Source organism: Mixophyes fleayi, chromosome 7, assembly GCF_038048845.1.
Source record: "Mixophyes fleayi isolate aMixFle1 chromosome 7, aMixFle1.hap1, whole genome shotgun sequence".
NCBI lineage: Eukaryota > Metazoa > Chordata > Amphibia > Anura > Limnodynastidae > Mixophyes > Mixophyes fleayi.
The window spans coordinates 10,608,974-10,633,452 of NC_134408.1; the positions used below are offsets into that span (position 1 = coordinate 10,608,974).

Here is a 24,479-nt window from a genome sequence, read left to right on the forward strand (position 1 = left end):
TCCTCAGTAGTGTAGATGTGGGGTGGCACAATCTTTAATATTTACTATTATACATACACACATGGGGATGTTTAGCAGCTCAGCTTGACAGTAGCAATGGGGCATCCTCAATCCCTTGCACTACATTGAAGGATTCTTGTTGACAACAGACTTCATTTTAGCAATTGATGGACCTTTATGTGGCCCTGTTGCAATTCACAACCTGTGACCACAGATTGCAGGTCTTGGTATAGTTTAGTAAGACAGCTATTGTATCTCAATCTGTCTGCTCATATCATACACTGGTAGATAATTATTATTGATATTATTATAAGTTTTTATTTATAGGGCGACACAAAATGTCTGCATCGCCGTATAGGAACAAACCATAGTACAGTACAAGGTAAAACAGCACAATACAACTAACAATTAACACTATAACTAAGATAAGCTCAAAGCACAGCTAAAAAGAGAGGCTGAAAGGGTGAGGGATATTCAGCACAAGCTGGAAACCTGTGCCCAAGAGGTTAAGAGCCACTGAAGGGTGCAGAGAACAACAAGAGAGGAGTCAGTGGGTAGAAGGCCGAAGAGGAGGTGGGCAGAGTAGCTGGAGAGCAAAAGTTGAAAGTGGTGGAACGAGGAGGAAATAGGGCCCTGCTCAAAGGAGCTTACAATCTAAAGGGAGGTGGGGCAGACATACCGAAGACACAAGGGTGAAATGGGGACAGAGTCACACGAAGCGAGAAGGAGGAAGGGGGAAGAAGGGATAAGATTTTAAGAAAAGGTGGGTTTTTAATGCCTGTCTGAAACTGCACAGATTTGGGGAAGTTCTGATAGAGGGTAACAATTATAGTAGAATCTACCAATATAACAGTTGGAATATGATTCCAGTGGTATTATATATATGTTAGAGGTCACAGGCTATTCTCTGCAGACAGCATATGTGTCTTTCAATGCACCTGGTAGTTGTATATAACTATAGTGTCAATCACATTCCCACTGTAGTACATACCTATAGTTATTAGCTGTTCTCCAGCCTTATAATGGCAGATTATATCCCTAATAAAGATAACATTCATTCCATTCAGAATTAAGTAGGAGCCAGACAGACATGAACTACAGTGGGAATAGTTATATACCATCCCCAGGTGCATTCAAAGACACATACAGCGTGTTGTCTGTTTATCATTACTATACATCCCGGGTGCCCCTCTAATACGCATATTATCTTTCCTCTTTTTCTGTGTATAATGGACTAATATTATGTATGGTTGCTCCTCCCAGAGTATATAATTGGTAACTACCCGGGTGGATAGAAATATTTGAAAAATTCCTATGGATGTTAAATACTTGATGCAGTTGTTTCTTTATTTCTGGAGCAATAACAAGAAATGGATTTAATATACTCAGCTCAAGCTTCAACTCAAGGTTTTCAAAGTGAATTCAATCATAAATGGTATATATAATATAAGATCTGACACACATGGGAAGAATTCATTACTGTGCCGACTAGAATATTTCCTCACTCTAAATTTTCATCTTATAATATAATGTAACATTACAGTATACTGCTGTATGATATCTACATTCCTATGTTCTATTAGAGCACAGAGTCCATACCATATATGTATTTATGCATATTTTCAGCAGCCACTTGCAGGGGCCTATAAGGTGATTTTGTTCCTTTCTTTGATAAATCATATAGGGTTTCATATTCCTCACATTACAGAAATGTTGATAATGGAGTACTTACAGACATAATATGTGCATTATTTTTAGAATACCATTAAAGGCAATTGAGTGGCATTTTCAGAGCATATGTGTAATGTCAAAGAGATTCATGGATGTTCCAGATAAAACACTTATCTGGTTTTACCACAAAGTTCCAATACTATGTGCCAGCTGGGGCATGAATGTATCTGTGTAACTTAAAGACCTCTTACTTATCGTCTGCTCTAAATTATCTGGTTTGTTGAGACCATCTTGCTGTGGAAGGCTAAACATGTTCTGTTCATTCTGTATTGATGAGAGGTAGCAGCCTAAGGACACTGGAAAGACACCCCTGAGTCTTACATAATTAAAGCCCATCCTCTTTAATCAGCATTTACCTGTGAAATCTGAGGTCTCATTGTGGTTGGGTAAGAGGGAATCACACACAATACATTAACTTTTGGGCACATACATTTTGCTTAATTTGAATGAGCTTCCAGGATTATATGGTCTGATAAATAGGCAAATATATTATATTTTTCATTCAAATCTGCGCAAAAGATGCACAATTAACATAATGAAATCATGATTTTTAACTATATTGTTTCAAATATAATGTAAACTGTGCATTTTACAGTATTTAAGTAAAAAAATAACTTTTTTTTAATATTGTTTTGTGCCTCCTTAAAATTATTCAAATGGAGTGCTATAGATGTTTAGCTTCCAGATGTCATTGTTGCTGTCTATTGACAGTGGTTACTGGTAATAATGACACAAGCAGACTCACAATACAAACAAGTTCTTTTACTAATTTATGGTTGAATTTTGAAGGATGTATCGCACAGTGATGGTGGTATTCTTGGTTTAATCAGTGGGAATAGAGCTATAATATATAGGGCAGCACAGTGGCCTAGTGGTTAGCACGTCTGCCTCACAGCACTGGGGTTATGAGTTTGATTCCCAACCATGGCCTTATCTGTGTAGAGTTTGTATGTTCTCCCTGTGTTTGCATGGGTTTCCTCTGGGTGCTCCAGTTTCCTCCCACACTCCAAAAACATACTGTTAGGTTAATTGGATGCAATCAAAAATTGACCCTAGTCTCTCCCTGTCTGTGTGTGTGAGTGTGTGTCTATAGTAGGGAATTTAGACTGTAAGCTCCAATAGGGCAGGGACTGATGTGAATGAGTTCTCTGTACAGCGCTGCAGAATTAGTGGCACTATATAAATAAATGATGATGATGATGAATATATGTGTAAGTACAGTGGATGCTTAGAAGTGGTGGTATGGAAAATGTTAGTGACTGGAATGTGATAGCATTATAATTAAGGCTGTAGGAGAATTAACTGTATGGTATACATAGTATTTATACTCTATATAATTTGAAACTCTAATTTTGTTTTTTTACAGCTAAGCCTCATATGACAGAGCCTATAAAGATCACAGCGGCTGATTCTTCTCGTGTTCAGTTCTCCCTGAATTTACAGACATTTTGGCCTAAAAATATAGACATAAAATGGCACTATGAAATTAGTTTAAAAATATTTTTATTGTCTCCCAATCAAACATTTGCTATACGCGATGATTGCACATATGATGTTACCAGTGAGAGTTCGATACCTACAAGTGTATTTAATGATCCTGCTGTCAAAGTACATGTAACATGGAAACATGAGACTATGGATGAGCTGGAGAATAAATCACTGTCTATAAGAGGTAAGAACATATATAAAGGATCAGAAACAGAGAAATATGTATAATACTAGGCAACAACCACTAAACCCAATGTTCCTGAAATGTCAGAAAAATTACATTAAATACTAAAATGCCTTTAAAAAAAATGAACAAAATAAGAACAAGAAATTATAGACTTGTCAGTCTGACTTCTGTTTTGGGTAATTACTGTATTTCAATTGATTCTTATTGATGTTGTTTTAAAATATATTTTACAAAGTCGTTTTATAACACATTAGCATTATGCTTTTTTGAAGGACATGCCTAAAATATATGATTATTTTTTATGAGGAGGAACTTTTCAATCAGGTATAATGCATTTGATATATTTGAATTTTGCAAACCTGTTCAAAACCGTTCCCCATACCAATCATTCTCTTTCTACTTGACATCTCTGCATCTTTTGATACTGTCAAACACTCTCTTCTCCTGCACACCCCCTCTGCCTCCACTATGCAGACAATACCCAAATCCACCTCTCCACCCATGACCTCTATCCTTCTTTTTTTCCTGTGTGTCCAACTGCCTCTCTATTATCTCTTATTGGATGTCCCAAAGCTAATTAAAGCACATAATTTGTGGAAATATTTTTACTACTTACACAATTAATGTAATATAACTGGAAAGGCTGAGATGGAAAGCTGAGCTCAATGTCAGTCAGCAGCTGCAAAGTTGAATAAAATCTAAGGGTGCAGGGCCTTCTCACCTCTTTGTCTGTTTTACCCAGTTTGTTTATTAGTTTATTACGTTTGTCCCCAATTGTAAAGCGCTACGGAATATGTTGGCGCTATATAAATAAATGATGATGATGATGATGATGATGATGATGATGAATAAAATCTAAGGGTGCATAAAAACAGGGATAAATGTACATGGTGCAAATATAATATTGTATGTGACTAGTTAGACAACATCTTGAATACGGGGACATTTTTGGGCACCTCTCTGCAAGACGGACATAGGATGGTTCAGAGATTGACAGCCTTATTTATAAAAAGAATGAAAGGGTGAAATTATAAAGCGAGGTTAGATAAACTAGATTAGTTTACTTTGGAAAAGAGGTATCTTAGAGGTGACCTAGTTATCGATTAATTATATAAATGTATAAATGTAATTCAGTGACACAGGAGGATTATTTTGCCTTCTTCTGGATCAACACAATTCGAATTTAAGAAATCTTGACCTTGACAAACTTGTGTCTTTTTTCAACCTTACTAATGATGAATCACTAGAGGTAATCAAACTTTTATAACCAATTCATTGGAGGCAACTTAGACACTCAGGATGCTTTGGTTCACTTTCGGGTCTCTATTATATTCTGGACATGGGGATGTACTAAATGCAAAGGTAAAAAATGATCAAAAAATGTGACCAAGGGGAGCACAAATGTAAATCCAGGACAGATGAAATGATAGGGATCAGGCCTCACTTTGGTTAAATTAGTGTAATATTTTTGAATATTCTCAGAAATAGAATAAGTCTGTTCATAGAGTATGTGCAGAGTGTTTTCTGTGCTGGTGAATTTCTATCTTTTTTTGTGCTAAATTGCTCAATTGAAATAGTGAACATAGTGAAAATGCTAAGCTGAAGCAGTTGTTATTGATGAACAGGAATTAAGTATCTTACCTTCTATTGCTGATTTGTGACAGCTAACTGCAAAGATGCATGTTCCCTTAAAAAAATTAAATAGATTACCTCATCACTTAACAAATTACTATACTGTATATACAGTATATATATATATATATATATATATATATATATATATATATATATATATATATATATATATCTATATTGGATATAATTCAGCCATGTTTACTTTTACACAACATATGCAAAATGCATTTTGATAATATTTTCCCTCAAACGCTGAGATATATCTCATATGGTATTTTGCTATTTCCAAATGTGTTTTTCCACATCTGTAAAAAAATTTCATCAAGCTCTGGTGTTGTCAGTTGCTGCAGGTTTAAATGAGCTCAGTGAGCTGAGGAAATGGGATCTTACACACGGGAAAGGAGACAGAATGAGTCAAATTTAAGTTAAACAACAAAATGCTAGGGCTACTGCAATATGGAACCTTACATACTGGTATTGCATTTGTTAAAAAAAAACAAAACAATGCAAACTACATGTGAAAAAAACATATATACGCTATGCATTTATGCATCTGATAAGTGTTTGGCATGCAGTCCACATGTGGTCTATATGTTCTTATCATGTTTACATGCATTTGCCAAATGCATCAGGAGATTAATCGCTACCGAGCTCTTTGCATACATTCCAATGAGTCTCATTTCAACAGTGGTCTTCAGTCATCATAATCAAAGGGTAAGAAAAATAATACAGAGAAGAAAAAGACCCTTACAGTAGTGCTGCCCGTCGTAAGGTTTCAAAGCAGGGACTCTCCTTCCCTGCCAGCCAATTACAGGTGGCTTCCAACACTTGCTGCTTGCTATTGGCTGGAGGTGAGGGGATTCCTGGGAAATACTCATTAGAGACTAATTGAATCTCTATTGATATTGGGGAAACCAATTAATAATGTGGAAATCTCCATTCAGGTCAATGGGCTCATTTATTTCAACAGTTTTTTTTTTACATATTACACATATCCAGACAGCTCTTTCTATCATAAAGAGCAAACATACATCATCATGACTTGCTATATCAGGTTCATCCCTGTAAAAAAGTGACACAAGAATGCAAAAATAGACACTTGAGGTCACAAAAGAAGAAGAAGCAGTTTTTGCCCTGTGTATTTGTGGCTCCCTGTTTATAAATTACTAATAAGTAAAACAATAGTGTAGTGAGCAGCAAATGAATATGGTGAATATATCTAGATTGTACAGATCAACCTGCCTGGTAGCTAATCTGTGGTTAGTATAAATGTATGTGCTAAATACAGTTCTATAAACCACCCTCAAAATATAATCTGTCTACAAATATTCAGTCTAAATAAAATATATTTTGCAGATCTATGTTGGCGCCCGCAAGTCGGAGATATAAATATTCCCAAACTGGAAGATAATAAGCCAGTCACACTGACCTGTGTTATCTCCGGTTATTTCCCTGATTATCTGACTGTGACCTGGTTCAAGAAGAAAGATGGAAACATGACGGAACTGCCCATCACCAAGGACAACACCTACATGGATTCATATGATAGGAAGTGTCAGAAGGATCAGAATTTTAGCCTTGGAGCTTGTTTGTCATTTACCCCATCAATAAGATCAGACCAAGGGTCAGAATTCATCTGCAGAGTGAAACATCCCAGTCTTGAGCATCCGATAGAGAAAAGTACAGGGACCATAGAAATAGGTAAGCGGGTTATATGAATGGTAATTTTAGCACATTACAATTGACTGACATATTACACAGAAGCACAGTGTGTTACATGTATTACTTACCTACTGAAATAGCAGGACTACGTGACAATTGACATCTGAAACAATTAATATTTGAGCTGATTTCTTTAAATGCAATTCCATAAAATATCAATTATCAAAAGTCTGCTCTCACAAATACCCTGATTGCATATGAGATCCATCTTTGCTCCTGAATATTCTCTTCTGCATTGGATGCATTCAAAATTACCATTTTTCCCTATCTATAAGACGCACCTTTTTCCCCAAAACTTTGGGTCTAAAAACTGGGTGCGTCTTATACAGTGGTAGTAGCACTTACACTGTCAGATGCTTCCTCTGTCCAGTCTTCTTTCTTCTGTCCTTTCTGATCCTGATGCTGGAAAGTCGCTTACCGTCCTCTTCGCGATGACCGGATGTGGTGCGTGAACCGCAGTTGGAACGCACACTTCCGGTTTCTGCATTTGGCGTTTTGTCCAATCAGGACTTTGTTAAAGTCCTGATTGGACATCCGGTCATCGCGAAGAGGACAGTAAGCGACTTTCCAACATCAGGATCAGAATGGACAGAAGAAAGAAGACTTTACCGGACAGAGGAAGCATATGACAGGGGAAGGCAGAATTAGCAATAGGGTTAGAACTCTGTCTCTCCTCTCTGTAGTACCCGCTGCACAATTACTCTGTGAAAAAAATTGAGGATAATGTTTTTTGCAGTCACCAATTACTCTGCAAAAGACTATAAACATTATCCTCAATTTTTTCACATGATTTATACAGGTGCGTCTCATACAGCGGAGCATCTTATACATGGGGAAATCAACATTTCGGGCTCATCCGCACATGTACTGAGAAAATCGGTAAAAACATATGAATGTGAACACAGGCTCTATACATATCTTAATTATTTGTTGTATTTTTAACACTTTTTTCATGCACTTTTCATGTGTCACATTTTTACCAATTTTTGCAATCTATTATATTGTCAGCATGCACTAATACATGAGAAATAGGTTTCTCTGTACTGTAAAATTTTAAATGTTGAAAATTTTAGAACATAATGGTGGGATCAAGCTCATAAGAATTCACTTATTTTATTATTCATGCTCATTTCAGGCATTAGTCAACGAATGATAGGGTTATTCACAATAAATAAGTGTGAACAAGCCCTAAAGGTTAATGAATTCTGCTTTCAGGGCACCCACAGGTTCACAACAATTATCATTTGTAAATAAAGTGCCAGACATATTCTGTAGTGCTGTATATCTGGGGGAAAGTGGAACACTGACCTCCCTTCAATACACCATTGTAAACATGGTAGAGACGTTGCTGCTTATGACTGTCTAGAGAGGTCACACCCACCGATATTATATGGAAATTAATATTACCATAAATTTAGCAATTCTATGCTTCACTGGTTGTATGGAATCACTCCATTTTTGTTGTTGTTTTTCAGTGTTGATAAAGTCCTATTTGTCCAATACTCATTACATTTGTTTACAGGTTTATATAGGAACGAGGCACCAGAGATTACTGAGTCTGAGATTTTGAGCTCATATCAACCGTAAGTTGAATTATTGACCTATGTGTGATAATGTGCACTCTACGTGTTTGCTGTCATGTTAAATAGTGTAACAAAGGGAGGCATTTAGCTGGCAATATGCAGAGAAAGCATGGAAGTAGAGTAAAACATTTGTGCAGTAATGCACCTAGATTGATGACTTATGTGTAACAAACAATAATTTAAGTTTGGTTAACTTACATGATAGAGAAATCCTTCCTCTCAGCAAACAGACAGGGTGTGTCTGTTTAGTGCAAACAGAGCCAGTGATGGGGCGTTTTCTTTTAAAGAGAAGGTGGGTGTGTCATCTGTCCATCAAGCTAAGGCTGGGGGAGAAGTATCAGGTATAAAAGCTTGTTTGTATCATATGTGCACGGAGAGCAACACTGGGTAAGCTGGCTGGTCCTGAGAGAGAGCTGGTCTATGTATAGCTAGCGTTTAGGGTCTCCACAATTGCTGTGAAAATATACGGTGTCAAAGACATTTACCATCCTGACAATAAAGCTACATAAAAAGGAAGAAGTTGTTTGCGTGTGCTTCTGCAGTAACGGGCTCTTGCCACAAGTGGTGTCAGGAGTGGGATACTCCGGGAAGCAAGTTTCCGCTACCCAACCCATGCAGACGTCAACATGGAGGAAGTACTGAGAACCCTCGTGAATGTGGCCGCTGCGCAGCAACAGCAGCAAGCTCAGATGCTACGAATTGCCGAGGCACAGGTGGAAAACACAAGGCTCTTAAGAGAAGAGTTAAGCCAGGTGAGACATGACAGAAATGAACCACTTGGTCCTGTTCTCCAGAAAATGTCACCAGGTGATGACATAGAAGCATATCTGGTGTCCATTGAGAGCCTTGCAAAAAGGGCAAAATGGCCTCCTAAAGATTGGGCTGAGAGGCTGGCGCCATATTTGACTGGTGAAGCTCAGCGAGCGTATATGGATCTAGATGAGGAACGGGCCTCTGGTTATTTGTGCCTAACGTCTGAGATATTGGCTCGCATTGGAGTTTCCGGGCCAGGCCGAGCCCAGCGCTATCACCAATGGCGCTATGATAAAGAAAAACCGGTCAGAGCGCAAGTGGCTGAGCTTTCTAAAATTTTAAAGAAATGGCTGCAGCCTGAGGAGAATTCGCCTTCTCGGATTATTGAAGTTCTGGCAATAGATCACTGCATCCGGGGGCTGAACCGTGATTTGCAAAGGTGGGTTCTGCAATCAGACCCACAAACTTATGAAGAGCTTGCCACTGTGGTAGAAAGGTTTTGTGCGCTACAACAAATGACTAAAGAACTTGCATTTGTGCCAAAGCAGCTGCCACGCCAAAAGCCAGGTTTGACAATCCTTGCTACAGGGCCCAATGGCAAAACTGCTACGGACAGAGGGCCAGGTGCAAAGTCGTCTAATCTGAAGTGTTTTGAATGTGGTGAGCCAGGCCACTTTAAGGCAGAGTGTCCTAAACTACCGGAACCCATGGACTGTTCCGTGGCACATATTGGGCCTGCTTTTCCAAGCTGTTTTACCATGAGTCCCACATCAGGAAGTCCTTGTTTGTTCCGGGTGACTGTGCTAATCAACCAAAACCTTGTTCTGGCCCTGGTTGACTCGGGGAGTGAACTCTCATTGGTTTCCAGCTCTGCCTTACCCGAAACCATAACTTCTTGGTTGCTCAAGGTGAAGGTTCTTTGCGTACATGGCACGACAGAGGAGTATGAAAGAACAATACTACCAGTCACACTCAAAGACAAAACTGTTATGGTGGTAGCTGCCATAGCACCTAAACTCCCATATCCACTCATTTTGGGGCGAGACTTCCCACTGTTTAATGATGTCCTCGGTGAGCGGATCCGGCCGGACATGCCGGCAACTAATCCAACGGTCTGAAGCCCGGTCTTAAAGGAACCGCCTAAGAATCCACAATATCTGGACATCGATCTTTGGGAAACGCCAAACCGGAATGCCATCCTGGGAGTCACAGCAGGAGTTCCACAAAAGCATCCACCTGCGGGGAAACATGGACAGTCCAAACTAGCATTGGTCGGTGATGTCGCAGATGAGCCCACCCCGCCTGTCAGTGAGGATACGGACTGGTCCGCAATACCAATTTTGTTTTACTCTGCAGGACTTTGCTCGAGACCAACTTAATGATGCCACTTTGGAACATGCCTTTAAAAGTGTGACTGAGGTAAATGAGGTAGTGAAAGCCGCCCAGCCTGCAGAAGGTATACCATATTTTATTGTTAAAAATAATTTCCTGTATAGAGTTGCTAATGTGCAGGGGGAAAAAGTAGAACAATTAATGGTTCCTCAGGTCCATGTACCCCTAGTGTTAAAAGCAGCACACACACATGTCTGTGGGGGACACCTAGGGGAGGATAAAACACAGGAACGAGTTCTGCTTAGGTTTTACTGGCCCGGTGTACACATGGCAGTGAAAAAGTATTGCCGGTCCTGTCCCATTTGTCAGAGAACCTGTCCCAAACCCATGTACAGGGCACCTCTCATTCCAATACCAATAGTACAAGTTCCCTTTGAACAGATAGCTATGGACCTTGTGAGGCCACTGGAAAAATCTGCACGTGGGAACCAATATATACTAGTGGTGCTTGACTATGCAACCAGGTATCCAGAGGCAATTCTCCTACGAAACATAAAGTCCAGCACCATAGCTAGAGAACTGGTAATGATGTTTACACGTTTGCGAATACCCAAAGAAATTCTCACAGATCAGGGTACTCCATTCATGTCTAAACTGATGAAGGACATGTGCCAGTTGCTAGGGGTTACGGCGCTTCACACCTCTGTATACCATCCACAAACAGATGGCTTGGTGGAACTCTTTAACCGCACATTAAAGCACATGCTCAGGAAAGCAGTGGCTCAAGAAAAAAAAGATTGGGACACTCTTATTCCCTATTTGATGTTTGCCATCCATGAGGTACCTCAAGCTTCAACAGGGTTTAGTCCCTTTGAGTTATTGTTTGGGAGACAGCCCAGGGGTATCTTGGATATGTTAAAAGAAGGGTGGGAGCAGCAGGGTCCCAGGGAGCCAAATCTGGTCCAATTTGTGTCCCAAATGTATGAGAGACTATGAAAGATAGGGCCCATTGTGCAGCAACATGTAAAAGAGGCTCAGGAACGACAGAGAAAAAGTTATGATAAAAGTGTTGTTGTTCGATCTTTCAAGCCTGGGGACAAGGTTTTAGTCCTGGTTCCCACCCAGGAAAGCAAACTTTTCGCCCATTGGCAGGGTCCATATGAAGTTCTAGAGGCTGTTGGTCCTGTCAATTACAGAGTCCGCCAGTTAGGTAGGAGAAGGGAGGAGCAAATATATCATGTTAACCTCCTTAAACCTTGGCATGATGAGGAAACCTCTCCTCAGGTAGTGAGTACTGCCATTGAAAAGTCTGAAGTGCCCATAGAGCCAGCTTTGTCCATTCAGCAGAGACAACAGACTGGAGAAATCATTCGCCGGAACAGGGATGTCTTCTCTTCCATTCCTGGGCACACTACCTTAATCGAACACGACATTGTCACTGCGCCAGGAGTCATTGTAAAGCAGTAGCCATATCGTATTCCAGAAGCCAGATGGGTGGACGTGAGAAAGGAGGTCGAGAAGATGCTCCGTTAGATGTGATTGAAGAGTCCACTAGTGAGTGGAATAGTCCCATTGTGCTTGTTCCGAAACCCAATGGGACAATTAGGTTCTGCAATGACTTTAGGCGCCTAAACAGTATGTCGCAGTTTGATGCCTATATGATGCCACGTGTGGATGAACTAGTGGAAAATCTTGCCGGTAGCAATTATTTAACAACCCTTGATCTAACAAAGGGTTATTGGCAAGTTCCCCTGACTTTCACGTCCAAGCCAAAGACTGCATTTTCCACCCCTGATGGTCTCTATCAATATAAAGTCCTACCTTTTGGGTTGCATGGGGCACCTGTCACCTTACAAAGGGCCATGAATAAATTGCTACGACCTCACACAGCTTATGCAGCCGCTTACTTGGACGATATAGTGATTTATACCCCAGACTGGGGATCACATTTAGCCAAAGTTGAGGCGGTCTTAGCTTCATTAAGGTCAGCAGGGTTAACAGCTAACCCAGAGAAATGTGCCATAGCCATGAGAGAAGCCAAATATTTGGGGTAAGTTGTTGGTCGAGGGCATGTAAAACCCCAGCTAGACAAAGTGGAGGCAGTCAAAAATTGGGCACGACCAGAAAAAAAGTCGCAGTTAAGAACCTTTTTAGGCTTAGTAGGTTACTACAGGCGGTTTGTAAGCCACTTCGCCACTAGAGCTGCTCCACTTATGGACATGTTAAAAAAAAGTTGTCCAGATAGATTAACCTGGTCTGACTCTGCAGAAACCGCCTGGTCTGATATTCGGTTAGCTCTTTGTTCCTCCCCAGTTCTACAAGCACTGGATTTTACCCGGAGGTTCTTCCTCCAAACTGATGCTTCTGGTGTTGGCTTAGGTGCAGTCTTATCACAGGAGAAGAATGGAGTAGAAAATCCTGTCCTGTACCTAAGTCGGAAGTTGCTTCCAAGGGAAAAAAAATATGCCACTGTGGAGAAAGAATGTCTCGCCATAAAATGGGCTACAGAAGCTCTGCGCTATTATCTCCTAGGCAGAGAGTTCACCTTAATAACAGATCATGCACCATTGCGATGGATGCAGAACAACCGGGAGGTAAATGCCAAGGTAACCCGTTGGTTCTTGGCACTACAACCTTTAAAATTCTCAGTAGAACATAGACCTGGGATTCTACACAAAAATGCAGATGCGTTGTCAGGAAAATATGCGCTCCTCGCGAAGTCCGCGTCCCCCTACTTGGAGACGCTAGGGGGAGGGATATGTAACAAAAGGAGGCATTTAGCTGGCAATATGCAGAGAAAGCATGGAAGTAGAGTAAAACATTTGTGCAGTAATGCACCTAGATTGATGACTTATGTGTAACAAACAATAGTTTAGGTTTGGTTAACTTACATGATAGAGAAATCCTTCCTCTCAGAAAACAGACAGGGTGTGTCTGTTTAGTTCAAACAGAGCCAGTGATGGGGCGTTTCCTTTTAAAGAGAAGGTGGGTGTGTCATCTGTCCATCAAGCTAAGGCTGGGGGAGGAGTATCAGGTATAAAAGCTTGTTTATTTCATTTGTGCAGGGAGACCAACGCTGGGTAAGCTGGCTGGTCCTGAGAGAGAGCTGGTCTATGTATAGCAAGCATTTAGGGTCTCCACAATTGCTGTGAAAATAAACGGTGTCAAAGACATTTACCATCCTGACAATAAAGCTACATAAAAAGGAAGAAGCTGTTCACGTGTGCTTCTGCAGTAGCGGGCTCTTGCCACAATAGGTTAAAGAAAGTAACCAATTGCAGGGAAATGTTTCTTATTAACATAGAACAATGAAGGTGACATATGCAGAAACAGTTTTATATAATGTATATCAGAATGCCTGACACTTGTTTTCAGTTATTATAAGGGTCATCTGCATTAAATTATATCTCTGTATATGACAATTATTGGACAGGGCGCAGGTGAAAAAGGCTGGAAGTTTTGAACTGGTAAATGTTTGGACATCAGCCACAGTTAACCAATAATATGACGCCTGTACTCATTATTTACACTTTCATTGCTTTATTACACACTAAACATTGGGAATGTCAGTGGGATAATAAGGACTTAAATTATCTATTCGGTGCTGCACCGCATCTTAGTGTGTGTCCTGCTTCCGACTCCTGCAGCGTCGTGATGTCACGACGCTGCCAGTGAGAGGAGCCGCGCTTAAGCAGAGGACCGAGAAAAGAAGCTTAGAAGGTAAGTATAGACTACAAAAAGCGGGGGAAGGGCGCAGAAAGAGAGGGCTACAGAAAAATGAGGGGGGAAGAAAGAGAGGGCTACAGAAAAACGAAGGGGGCAGAAAGAGATGGCTAAACAAATATCAGGGGGCAGAAAGAGATGAGTTCCAGCACCTTTTTTCTTACAAAAAAAGCACTAGAAAAGATGTTTTGGAAGATGTTTTTAAGAATGATGCTAAATTGCTAGATGTATGCGATGAGGACTTAGAAATTTGAAAAAACATTATTAAAGGAGAATAGATTATGATGGGAAGAGGTAACTCTGGAAGAATATCAAGCAGATCATCTGATTTCAAAAGAAGTGAGGATTAATAAGATGCCATCTTTCATTTCATCTACAGAAGATTTTAAAGAAAGATGGAATTTTATTCTTCAGACCTGTTCTTTTTCCCATATAGAACTGATTCTTAAGAAAAGAAATAACGGATTAAGGGAATTAGAAGGGGAAATCTAGAATCTTCAAATGATGCTGAGTTCATATGAGGATCTGGAAGTGTTAACATAATTGAAATCAAAATCAGTAAAAACTAGAGATGTTCACTGGCCCCATATTTTGGTTTTGGTTTTGGTTTTGGATCTGGATTAACTTCGTGTTTTGGTTTTGGTTTTGAATCCCTATTTTATTCTAAAATCCCTATATTTTTCTAAAATCACATAATTTGGCTCTTTAATTGTTCATACATTATTATTATCCTCAATATAATTAATTTCCAGTAAGTTCCAGTTAATTTTTGTCAAGTGACAAGAACACTGCTACCTCTCCTGTTTATGTATGAGCAATGGCACTGAGCAATGTCACTGGAGAATGGAGAGTGACAAGAACACTGCTACCCCTCCTGTTTCTGTGTGAGCAATGGCACTGAGCAATGTCACTGGAGAATGGAGAGTGACAAGAACACTGCTAACCCTGTTTCTGTGTGAGCAATGGCACTGAGCAATGTCACTGGAGAATGGAGAGTAACAAGAACACTGCTAACCCTGTTTCTGTGTGAGCAATGGCACTGGATCAACTGTGGAGGGAGGTACTTATGGAATCCAAAACCAGCGAGATCCAACAAAGCAGCAATGATGTTTTGCCTCGATTCAGATCCGAGGAAGCGTGAAAGTACTGAGTCGGCTCACGAGCCTCCTCGGATCCCCTAAGTTCGGGTGGGTTCTGTTTTCAGAAATCCAAGTCCGAGCATCTCTAGTAAAAACATTAGGGAATTGATACTCAAAAAACAAAGTAAATATATACATGACAAAGAGGTTCAAAAAGGAGAAAAATGTAATAATAATGTAAAAAATAAAAAGGAAGATAACTAAAGGTCAGAGGAGGATAGGACAAAAAGAAGATCACAAATTACCTCCAAGGGGTATATTTACTAAACTGTGGGTTTGAAAAAGTGGAGATGTTGACTATAGCAACAAATCAGATTCTAGCTGTAACATTGTAGAATGTGCTAAATAAATGATAACTAGAATCTGGTTGGCTGCTATAGGCAACATCTCCACTTTTTCAAACCCGTAGTTTAGTAAATATACCCCCAAGACCCCAAACAAAAATATACTGATCACCTAAAAATGCAGGAGAATACAGGTAAATAAATTACATATCAATGAAGAGACCACGAAAGAGGTCATCATCAAAGGGGAGAAAGATGGGATTCAAAAAGGGATGAATATAGAGATTAACCATCTGTATATAACACATATGATCCTCTAAATTATTAAGTTATTTTTTGGAAAGAGGAATATACCCTGCAAAAAGATTAAAATGAAAGGATTGGATAAGAAACAAGTTCTATTAGTAAACAATGAAACCACGGTGTCAAGAAGAGGGAAGAGAGATGTGAATAAATTATTGAAAACACAGAGGAGAAAGATAAAATGACAACAAAAAAATAAACTGAATACTAATGAAATAAGGAAACAGACCTTAATTGAAAATGAAGAGTTTTCAATTTATGTTCCCACATACTCACTAAAAAAAAATCCTCCCTTCTTTTAAAAGGATTGAAATTTTCTCCTAACAATACCCCAAAAATTTGAATGGAAAGTTACCCTGAAAAAGTTCTTCCACTTAAAAGAAGAGTCCAACAAAAAGGACCAAATGGTTGATAAACTGTATATGAGGAGCAAAAGGGCCTCTGGAATAAGTTTAACAAAAAATCATCTTTTTTTCCAGTACATATAAAAGGTCTATACAGATGAAATAAAAACCATCTTAAAAACAAGTATAAAGAATAAGAGATCTAATTTAGCAAGATAGGAGATTATGTCATTAAGATGTCTGCAAAAAGATGAAACAATTATCATCAATCCTGCTAACAAGTGGGGGGAGAGTGGTTATGTTAGACCATGATAAATACATTCAAGAATTAGATAGACAACTGAGTGACACCGTTACCTATACCAAATTAGGTCAAGACCGAACTCCCAAAATAAAATAAAAATATCTAAATCTCATAAAAAAGTATGAAGAGAACAATACTTTAACTAAGGAAGAGATTTTTTTTTTTTAACTCTTTATTTTCAACAACAACATGAGATACAAACAGTATACAATGGGGATGCCTTGAAGCTATATTCAAAATGGAACAGTAAAAACATACAAAGTGAGAACACATAAAGTAGTCTAACATAGCAAATCCTAAGTCCACACATTGAGTAAAGATATGAAATATGAACTATATGCCTCATAGAATCCTATTATTGGAAAATCCCATGTTGTTGTGTTTTTCCTAATTTTTTATTGAAAAGAAAAGGGAGAAGGGGAGACAATATGAAAGGAAGGAAGATTAAGAAAGGGAAAGATTAAGGGGGGAGAGGAAAGGGAGGGTAACTCGGCATGAGCATTTCAAGGGAGGTGTAGCCTGCCTGTACTGAAGAATATGAAGGAAATGCAGTTTACTGAGTAGCGGGCATTGACAATTGGTGGAAAGAATACCAGAAGTCCCACACCTTATGAAAGTGTGGTACTTTGTCATGGAGGAGACTAGTAATGTACTCCATTGAGGCCATATACCAAACCCGAGAAACTATGTTGTGGAGGCTTGGAGGGGAAGGAGATTTCCACTCCTTCGCTATCTGCAAACGTGTAGCGGCACAGATATGTTGCATAAGCTTATCTCCATGTTTGTTAAGGGATCTGACCCGAGAACACAGCAACATAACCAGGGGGTCCGGTAATACCTCGATCTCTAATATTTTTGTGATGAGGTCTGCAACCTGGGACCAAAGATTAGAGATGATGGGGCACGTCCACCAAATGTGATAGAATGATCCTACCTCCCCGCAACCCCTCCAACAAAGATCTGAAGTGCCTGGGTAGATTATGTGTAGCTTCACAGGCACTAAGTACCATCTTGTGTACACTTTGTATGTGTTCTCTCGTATTGATGTGTTGATGGAGATCTTAGAAATCCTAAGTCTGAGCTGGGACCATCTCTCCCGGCCCAAGATTTTACCCGTATCCCGCTCCCAGGCCGTCTCAAATGGTTCAGTGAGATCAGATCCTGGGTTCAGGAAGGCATGGTAAATCAAAGATATCAATCCAGGGGCTCCAATACGATTCACACAACTCCTTTTGAATGGTGTGGGCGGACGTAATTTGGAAGTCCTACAAAGTGATTGTATGAAACCTCTAATTTGGATATACGCAAAGTGCAAGGACGAAGGAAGACCCTTTTTCTCACTCAGGTCTGAGAAAGTTTGGGGAGCGTAGTCTCCTAATATATGAGAAAACTGGGTAATACCCGCTTCCTGCCAAGGACGTGCGTATGTCTTGAGATTCCCAGCCGGGAAGTCTGGGTGGTGCCACAACGGGGTGAGAGGGGAGGGGAACGAGGTAAGCTGCCATTTTCTATGCAGTTTGTCCCAAATGTTAAGTGTAAACTGAATAGAAGGGTGAATGTAGACTGAGGCCGGTCTCTGATTCCGAGGAAGCCAAGGAAGTGAATTCAAAATATGATCTGGTATAAGTGCGTTTTCTAGGTCAACCTACCTCTTGGTCCCCGGGGCAGACTGCCAAGAAATGACATGGCTGAGATTGACTGCATGATAATAACGATCGAAAAGCGGGAGCCCATATCCTCCCGAGTGGGTGGACTTAGCTAAGCATGAACGTTTAAGTCTCGACTTTTTCCCTTGCCAAATGAATCTACCACAGATTGATTGCAGGTTAGCTAAAAATGTCCCTGGAACTGGTATGGGCAGAGTCTGAAACAGGTACAAAATTTGCGGTAGAACATTCATTTTTATGACACTAACCCTACCGAACCAGGAGATAAATAACGGATCCCACTTTATAAGATCTCTTTTTATGGATTCAAGAAGAGGAGTATAATTAGCTTGGAACAACTGTCTACATTCTTTCGTGATTTAAACTCCTAAGTAGCGTAACGCCTTGGGGCGCCATTGAAATCTAAATGATGATTCAAGCGCGGTTTTAGTTACACTGGAAACTTGTAGGGAGAGGGCCTCCGATTTGGAGTTGTTTATCTTATAATCTGACATAGAGCCATACTCTTTAATTTCCTTAAGCAGGTTTGGGAGCGAAATTAGGGGATTAGAGAGTGTTAATAAAACGTCGTCAGCGAATAACGAAATTTTAAAGTGACGAGAACCGATCCGAATTCCTGTTATATCAGGGTTTTGTCTGATGGCGGCTGCCAATGGTTCGATGCTTAGAGCATACAGTAAGGGAGATAGGGGGCATCCCTGTCTCGTGCCATTGCCTAAAGAGAAAGCCCGGGACAATAGACCGTTTGTCAGAACAGACGAGGAGGGACGATGATATAAGGCCTGGATGGCCGATAAAAAAGCCCCATTCAGCCCAAAGTAACTAAGGGTTCTGAACATGAAGGGCTATGAAAGCCTGTCAAAGGCCTTTTCGGCATCTAAAGCCAAAACAACTGATGGAATCTTATTCTGGTTGACATGGGCAATTATATCTATTGTGCGTCTGGTATTGTCTAAGGCCTGTCTAGAGGGAACAAATCCTACTTGGTCAGGAAAAACTAAAGCAGGCATATAAGCATTTAAACGAATCGCCAGTATTTTAGAGAACAGCTTGATATCAGCATTAATTAAGGAAATAGGGCGATAGCTAGAGCAGCACGTAGGGTCCTTATTTGGCTTAGGAATCACCACTATGGTGGAGCGGGTGGATTCATCGTGAAATTTACCTCCTGACAGTATGTTGTTAAATAAATGGGTCAAGTGAGGCACCAACTCTTTAGAAAACGTTTTATAGTATGACATTATAAATCCGTCGGGGCCAGGGGCTTTAGATTTTATCTGAGTTTTCAACGCGAGTGTCACCTCCTCAGCTGTAATGTCTTCATTAAGGGATGAAGCCTAGTGAGGGGTTAGTGTGGGCAGAAAGCATTTCTCTAAATATGAGTTAATCGCTTGAGAGTGAGCTACCGGAGTAGTCTGGTCTTTATGGAGGTTGTATAAATTTTCATAATAGCTATGAAAAGTGTCATTAATTACTCTGGGGTCATAGGACAAGTTCCCGTATTTATTTCTAATTGTAGTTATTGTTTGGGAAGCCCGCTTAACTCTCAATCTTGTGGCCAAGAGTGTATCGGCCTTGTTTCCTTTTTCATAAAAAGTTTGGTTAAGCCATCTTAGCTGACGTTCTGTTTGTTCTGCAAGGATCGATTGTATTTCTCCTCTAATCTTTTGTATATTTTGTATTAATGAGGGGGCGTTTGACTCCTTATGTGCAGTTTCTAGCTTTTTAAGTTGAAGGGATAGCTTGTTAAGGGTCTCGTTACGTTCTTTTTTTCTGCGAGAGGCAAATTGAATAATGTCCCCTCGAATAACCACTTTATGGGCTTCCCAAATTGTGGGGATTGGGACCTCCAAGCTGGAATTATTCTCAAAATATTTTGTGATAGAGTCGGCTATGATATCCTTAAAACCCGGGATTTTGAGGAGGGTCATATTTAACTTCCACAAAGTTCTGCACAGGGGGTTCTGAAAAAGGTCGACCGAAAGTGATAATATGGAGTGGTCAGACCAGGTGTTAGGGACAATATCAGCTTTTTTTATGTGCTGAAATATGTTTGAACACCCCATAAACATATCTATCCGAGAAAAGGAATGGTGAGGAAATGAGTAAAACGTGTAGTCCCTAGATGTAGGATACAATGCTCACCATACGTCAAAGAGACCGGCCTTAGTCACAAGTTTTTGCAAATTTTTTGTGTGTGAGGAGGAAGGGGAGGAATGTCTAGAGACTGATCTGTCTAAAGAAGGGGACATAACAGTATTAAAATCCCCTCCTAACAGGAGCAGTCCCTTTCTGGAATGGTGTAGTTCCGAAAAAAAGTGTTTGAAAAAGGCTGTCAGACCTGTATTAGGAGCGTATATGTTGGCGAAGGTTATGTCAAGATGCCCAATCTTTCCCGTCAGAATGAGAAATCGGCCCTCAGGATCGTCCTTGACTGCTGACGTGACAAAGGGTACCGAGTTGCGAAGAAGAATGGCAACACCATTCTTCTTTGAAGAGTGAGAGGAGTAGTATGTCGTGGAGAATCTTCTTGAAGACAAGTAGGGATGGCCCCCAGCTCTGAAGTGAGTTTCCTGCAGAAAAATTACATCTCCTTTAAGTTTATGCAGTGTGTGAAATAACATAGAACGTTTTTGAGGGGTGTTTAACCCTTTAACATTAAGAGAGAGAGTTGTGAGAGACATGTCAAAAGTTCTAAGGAGAAACACCTGGTATAGTTATGCGAACTAACGGGCTGTGATGCCGAGAAGAGAAGAAGGAAAGGAAAGAAGGGAAGGAAAGGTGGGGATAGGAAAGACAAGGAAGAGGGAGAGTGAAAGGATATAATGAGTAGGGGAAAAGGCGTAGGTTCAGACCTCCGAGGCAGAGGGGAAACCTACTGGGACAGTGCCTAAGAACCATAGAGCAAATAATTAGGCAAGGTACGCCTACACAGTAATTTATGCCAAGGCACAAAGTGTGGGAATGCTTATAACTCTTGAACCTTAATATACCAAGTATATTAATCCCAGTGTGGTCGGGTGCGCGGCTAGGAGAACCTAGAGAGTCCCCCGTCCATCTGTATATAAAACAGAGCATATAAATATCAACAAAACTAGCAACCAGGAACATCCGCACCTAAAAATGGTGCAGTAGAAAATGACAACATGAAGAAATCAACATTTGAACAAACCGTAAACAGAGCATAGTAAAATATATGCATTGGGAGAGGGAAAAAACAAATGAGAAAAGAAAAATTATGGACAATTAAATCCCTCTAATTGGGATAAACCAGGTATACAGATCAGGGGGGTTGTTGTGCTGATGAGCTCTGGAGATCTCCGCCAACCATCCTGTCGAGACGAGTAAGGTTTAACCTATGAATTAAGTCTTTTCCTTCGCTTGGGGTACGAATTGACTCTTGACGGCCTTCTACATCGATTATCAGGCGGAAAGGAAATCCCCAACGATATCTGTAACCGTTATCTCTGAGGATACGAGTAATTTCTTTAAGGTCCCGTCTTTTGGCTATCGTTGATGGGGCCAAGTCTTGGAACACTTGGATGCGGCAACCCTCAAAAAGAGTATAAGGAGAATTCCTAACTGCGTTGGAAATTAGTTCCTTAGTCTTGAAGGATAGAAGACGCAGGATCACATCTCGAGGAGGTTCAGCATCCTTCGGCCTAGGTCTCAAGGCTCTATGCACCCGTTCTATCTGTATTGGATGATTGGATAATGTGGAATCCAGAGAGGCAAAGAATTTGCTCACGAAGTCTTCTAAATCTTTAGGCTCGACAGATTCAGGAATATTACGCAGTCTAAGATTGTTGCGCCGCTCCCTGTTCTCCACGTCCTCCAATTTATCTCTCATAAAGTCGTTTTCTTTTAAAAGGAAGTCCAGGTCTTGAGACGCATCGTTTTGGAATTTAAGAGATAACTCCATCTTGTTTTCGAGGACCAAAGTCCTTTTGGAGATTATGACCATCTCTGCCTTAAGATCTCCTATGGCCTTTTGAAGATCGGTGGAGAAAGCATTGGTACGGTCCACAATTAAATTACGTAATTCGGCAAAGTCCGCCTTAGTGGAGGGGGTTGTAGTATTTGGAGAATCTTGAGCGTTGTGAGCCCCCTGGGGCGAACGAGGTGGGGATGCTTTGTCTTGATGAGAGAAATGTTGTGTAATCTCCGCAGGTGCACCCTTGCGCCCTCTGCCAATGGATTTATTCATGTTGAATGCTGCTTTGCTGACTAAGTTTGTCAATAGTGAGAATTTAACAAATGAACGGGGGGCCAACCCAGGTGGGTTAAGTGGCCATTAAAAGATGAGGGAGACTTTTTTTTTTTTTTTTGTATTTTATACCCTGGTGTCCAGGTGAGATTACAGGCCTCAATCAAGCTGTGCAGGACAGGGCAGCAAAGAAAGAAAGTTCCACTGGGTTCTCCCAGAGCAGGATATAGCCCCTTACACCAGTGATCTCCCTGAGGTGGGCCTGCTTGCTGTAATGGATTGCGCCGACCGGAAGTCGGCTTCCCGAAACCGGAAGTGCTGCAGATGGGCTGCAGTCAGAAACTCCAGACCGCGGTTGCGGTTGCTGCCAAAAATGGATGCCCCGGGTTCACAGAGCGGCAGGAGATCCGGAGAGTGCCCACAAGCCCAGAGACACCTTCGGCTTTATGTGAGCCAGCGGGAGGACCTGGAGAAGCGCCGAATGACAGCAGGCGGGGGAGGCCAGCTCCGAGGACGGCACTGGAGGCAGTCTGCCGTTTTGTCTTTGGCGCCGCGGAACAGGTCCCCAAATGGCTCTTTAGGAGCCCATTAATGTGGGCTTTGTTTGGGAGAGGGTCCTGAGTGGGACAGCCGGCTGGAAACGGGAGAAATAGGCATAATTATCACGGAGCTCCCACGATCAGCCACCTTCCATTTTGGTGACCAAGCCACGCCCCCGGAAGAGATTTTTTTATTCAAATATTGACCAACCTGTCATACCTCATATTTACAGTTTACCCAAAATCCATAAAAGCATTGTAGACCCACCAGGCAGACAAATAATTTCAGGCATTGAACAACAAATGTGTCATTGTTTATTGACTCATTTTTGCAACCCTTGGTGATAAAAACTCATTTGTAAATAAATTAAATACAATGGTTTGTCAGGAACACATTCTTTTCCTAATAACAACAGACGTCACTATATTATATACCATCATGCATCATGAAAAGTGCATAGCAGATGTAGTTTCTTGGAACAAACAAACAGTTCAGAAGAATTGAAGAGTCTTTTGAAAGAAAGTATTCCATTTGTAGTCAACAACTAGTTCTACCTTAATGGGAGTTACTATTTACAGTGTATAGGCACTGCCATGGGCATCATGTTTGCCCCAAATTATGCCAGTTTATTTATGGCAAACTGGGGAAGATTGTTTTTGGGAGACAGTCACCCATTTGGGGCATGCCTGGTGTTCTGGTATCTCTATTTTGATGATGTTCTGTTTTGGGGTATTTTCGGCACTCCTAAATACGATTAATAGGCTCGTTTTTATATTTGTGTATAACTTCTGGTTGCTTTGTGGACCTGACTGATCTGAATATTGCTCCTGACAGATTCTCCATGAAGTGGTGTGCAATAGATGTTTATATATGGTATAATTATCACAAGATTGCTGTCCCAATATCCAGTGAGAAATATAGTTGCAGCTTATTTAGATGTAGAGTGTCCTTTTTGCTGTGCAATGTGATGTCATATTTAATTACCTTATTTAGTCATCTTAGCAAACATTTTGATAGTAGTTTGATGCTGTGCTTAGTTTCTTTGTTAAACTTCTGCCTGTGCTGATTATAGTTGTGGGGTGGTCTCTGACTTCTTTGCTTTATGTCCCTTCTTTTTTTTGTGAAGTCTGCGAGACAGCATTTTTACAAAACAAAAAAAATCAAAAAAAAATGGGATTTTATGTGTGATTCCTATTGAGACATAAGCTGCAAGTAGTTTTGAGCACTGTAGATCACCTATATAATAACCCTTTCTCCACTAGTTTGTTCAGGTATATATTGGCAAATTGGGGCACTCCTTGGCCTCCTACCATATAAACCCCTTTGAGCTGAAAATGTATTATACAAGTTAAAACTGTTGTATTTTGTGTCTGAAGGTCAGCTTGAATCTCTTTGGCAGTTGTTTGAGGTGCTTCCTCCACCATTCGAACAATCCAGTGCTCTTTTATAAAGTTTTCTTTTGCGACCCCATCCAGGCAGGTTGGCTACCGAACCATGGGTCTTAAACGTCCAGATAACATTACCTACTGGAACATTA

General features: G+C 40.5%; 1 protein-coding gene across 1 annotated transcript in view; it reads left to right on the plus strand.

Annotated features, from left to right (window-relative positions):
- The window catches only part of LOC142097316 (uncharacterized), a 46,217-nt gene that overhangs the window by 14,200 nt on the left and 7,538 nt on the right, over positions 1–24,479 (plus strand). Inside the window, exons 8-10 of the mRNA XM_075179051.1 lie at positions 3,098–3,403; positions 6,398–6,742; positions 8,286–8,346. Coding sequence (XP_075035152.1) covers positions 3,098–3,403; positions 6,398–6,742; positions 8,286–8,346 — 712 coding nt within the window. The remainder of the gene's footprint in view (positions 1–3,097; positions 3,404–6,397; positions 6,743–8,285; positions 8,347–24,479) is intronic.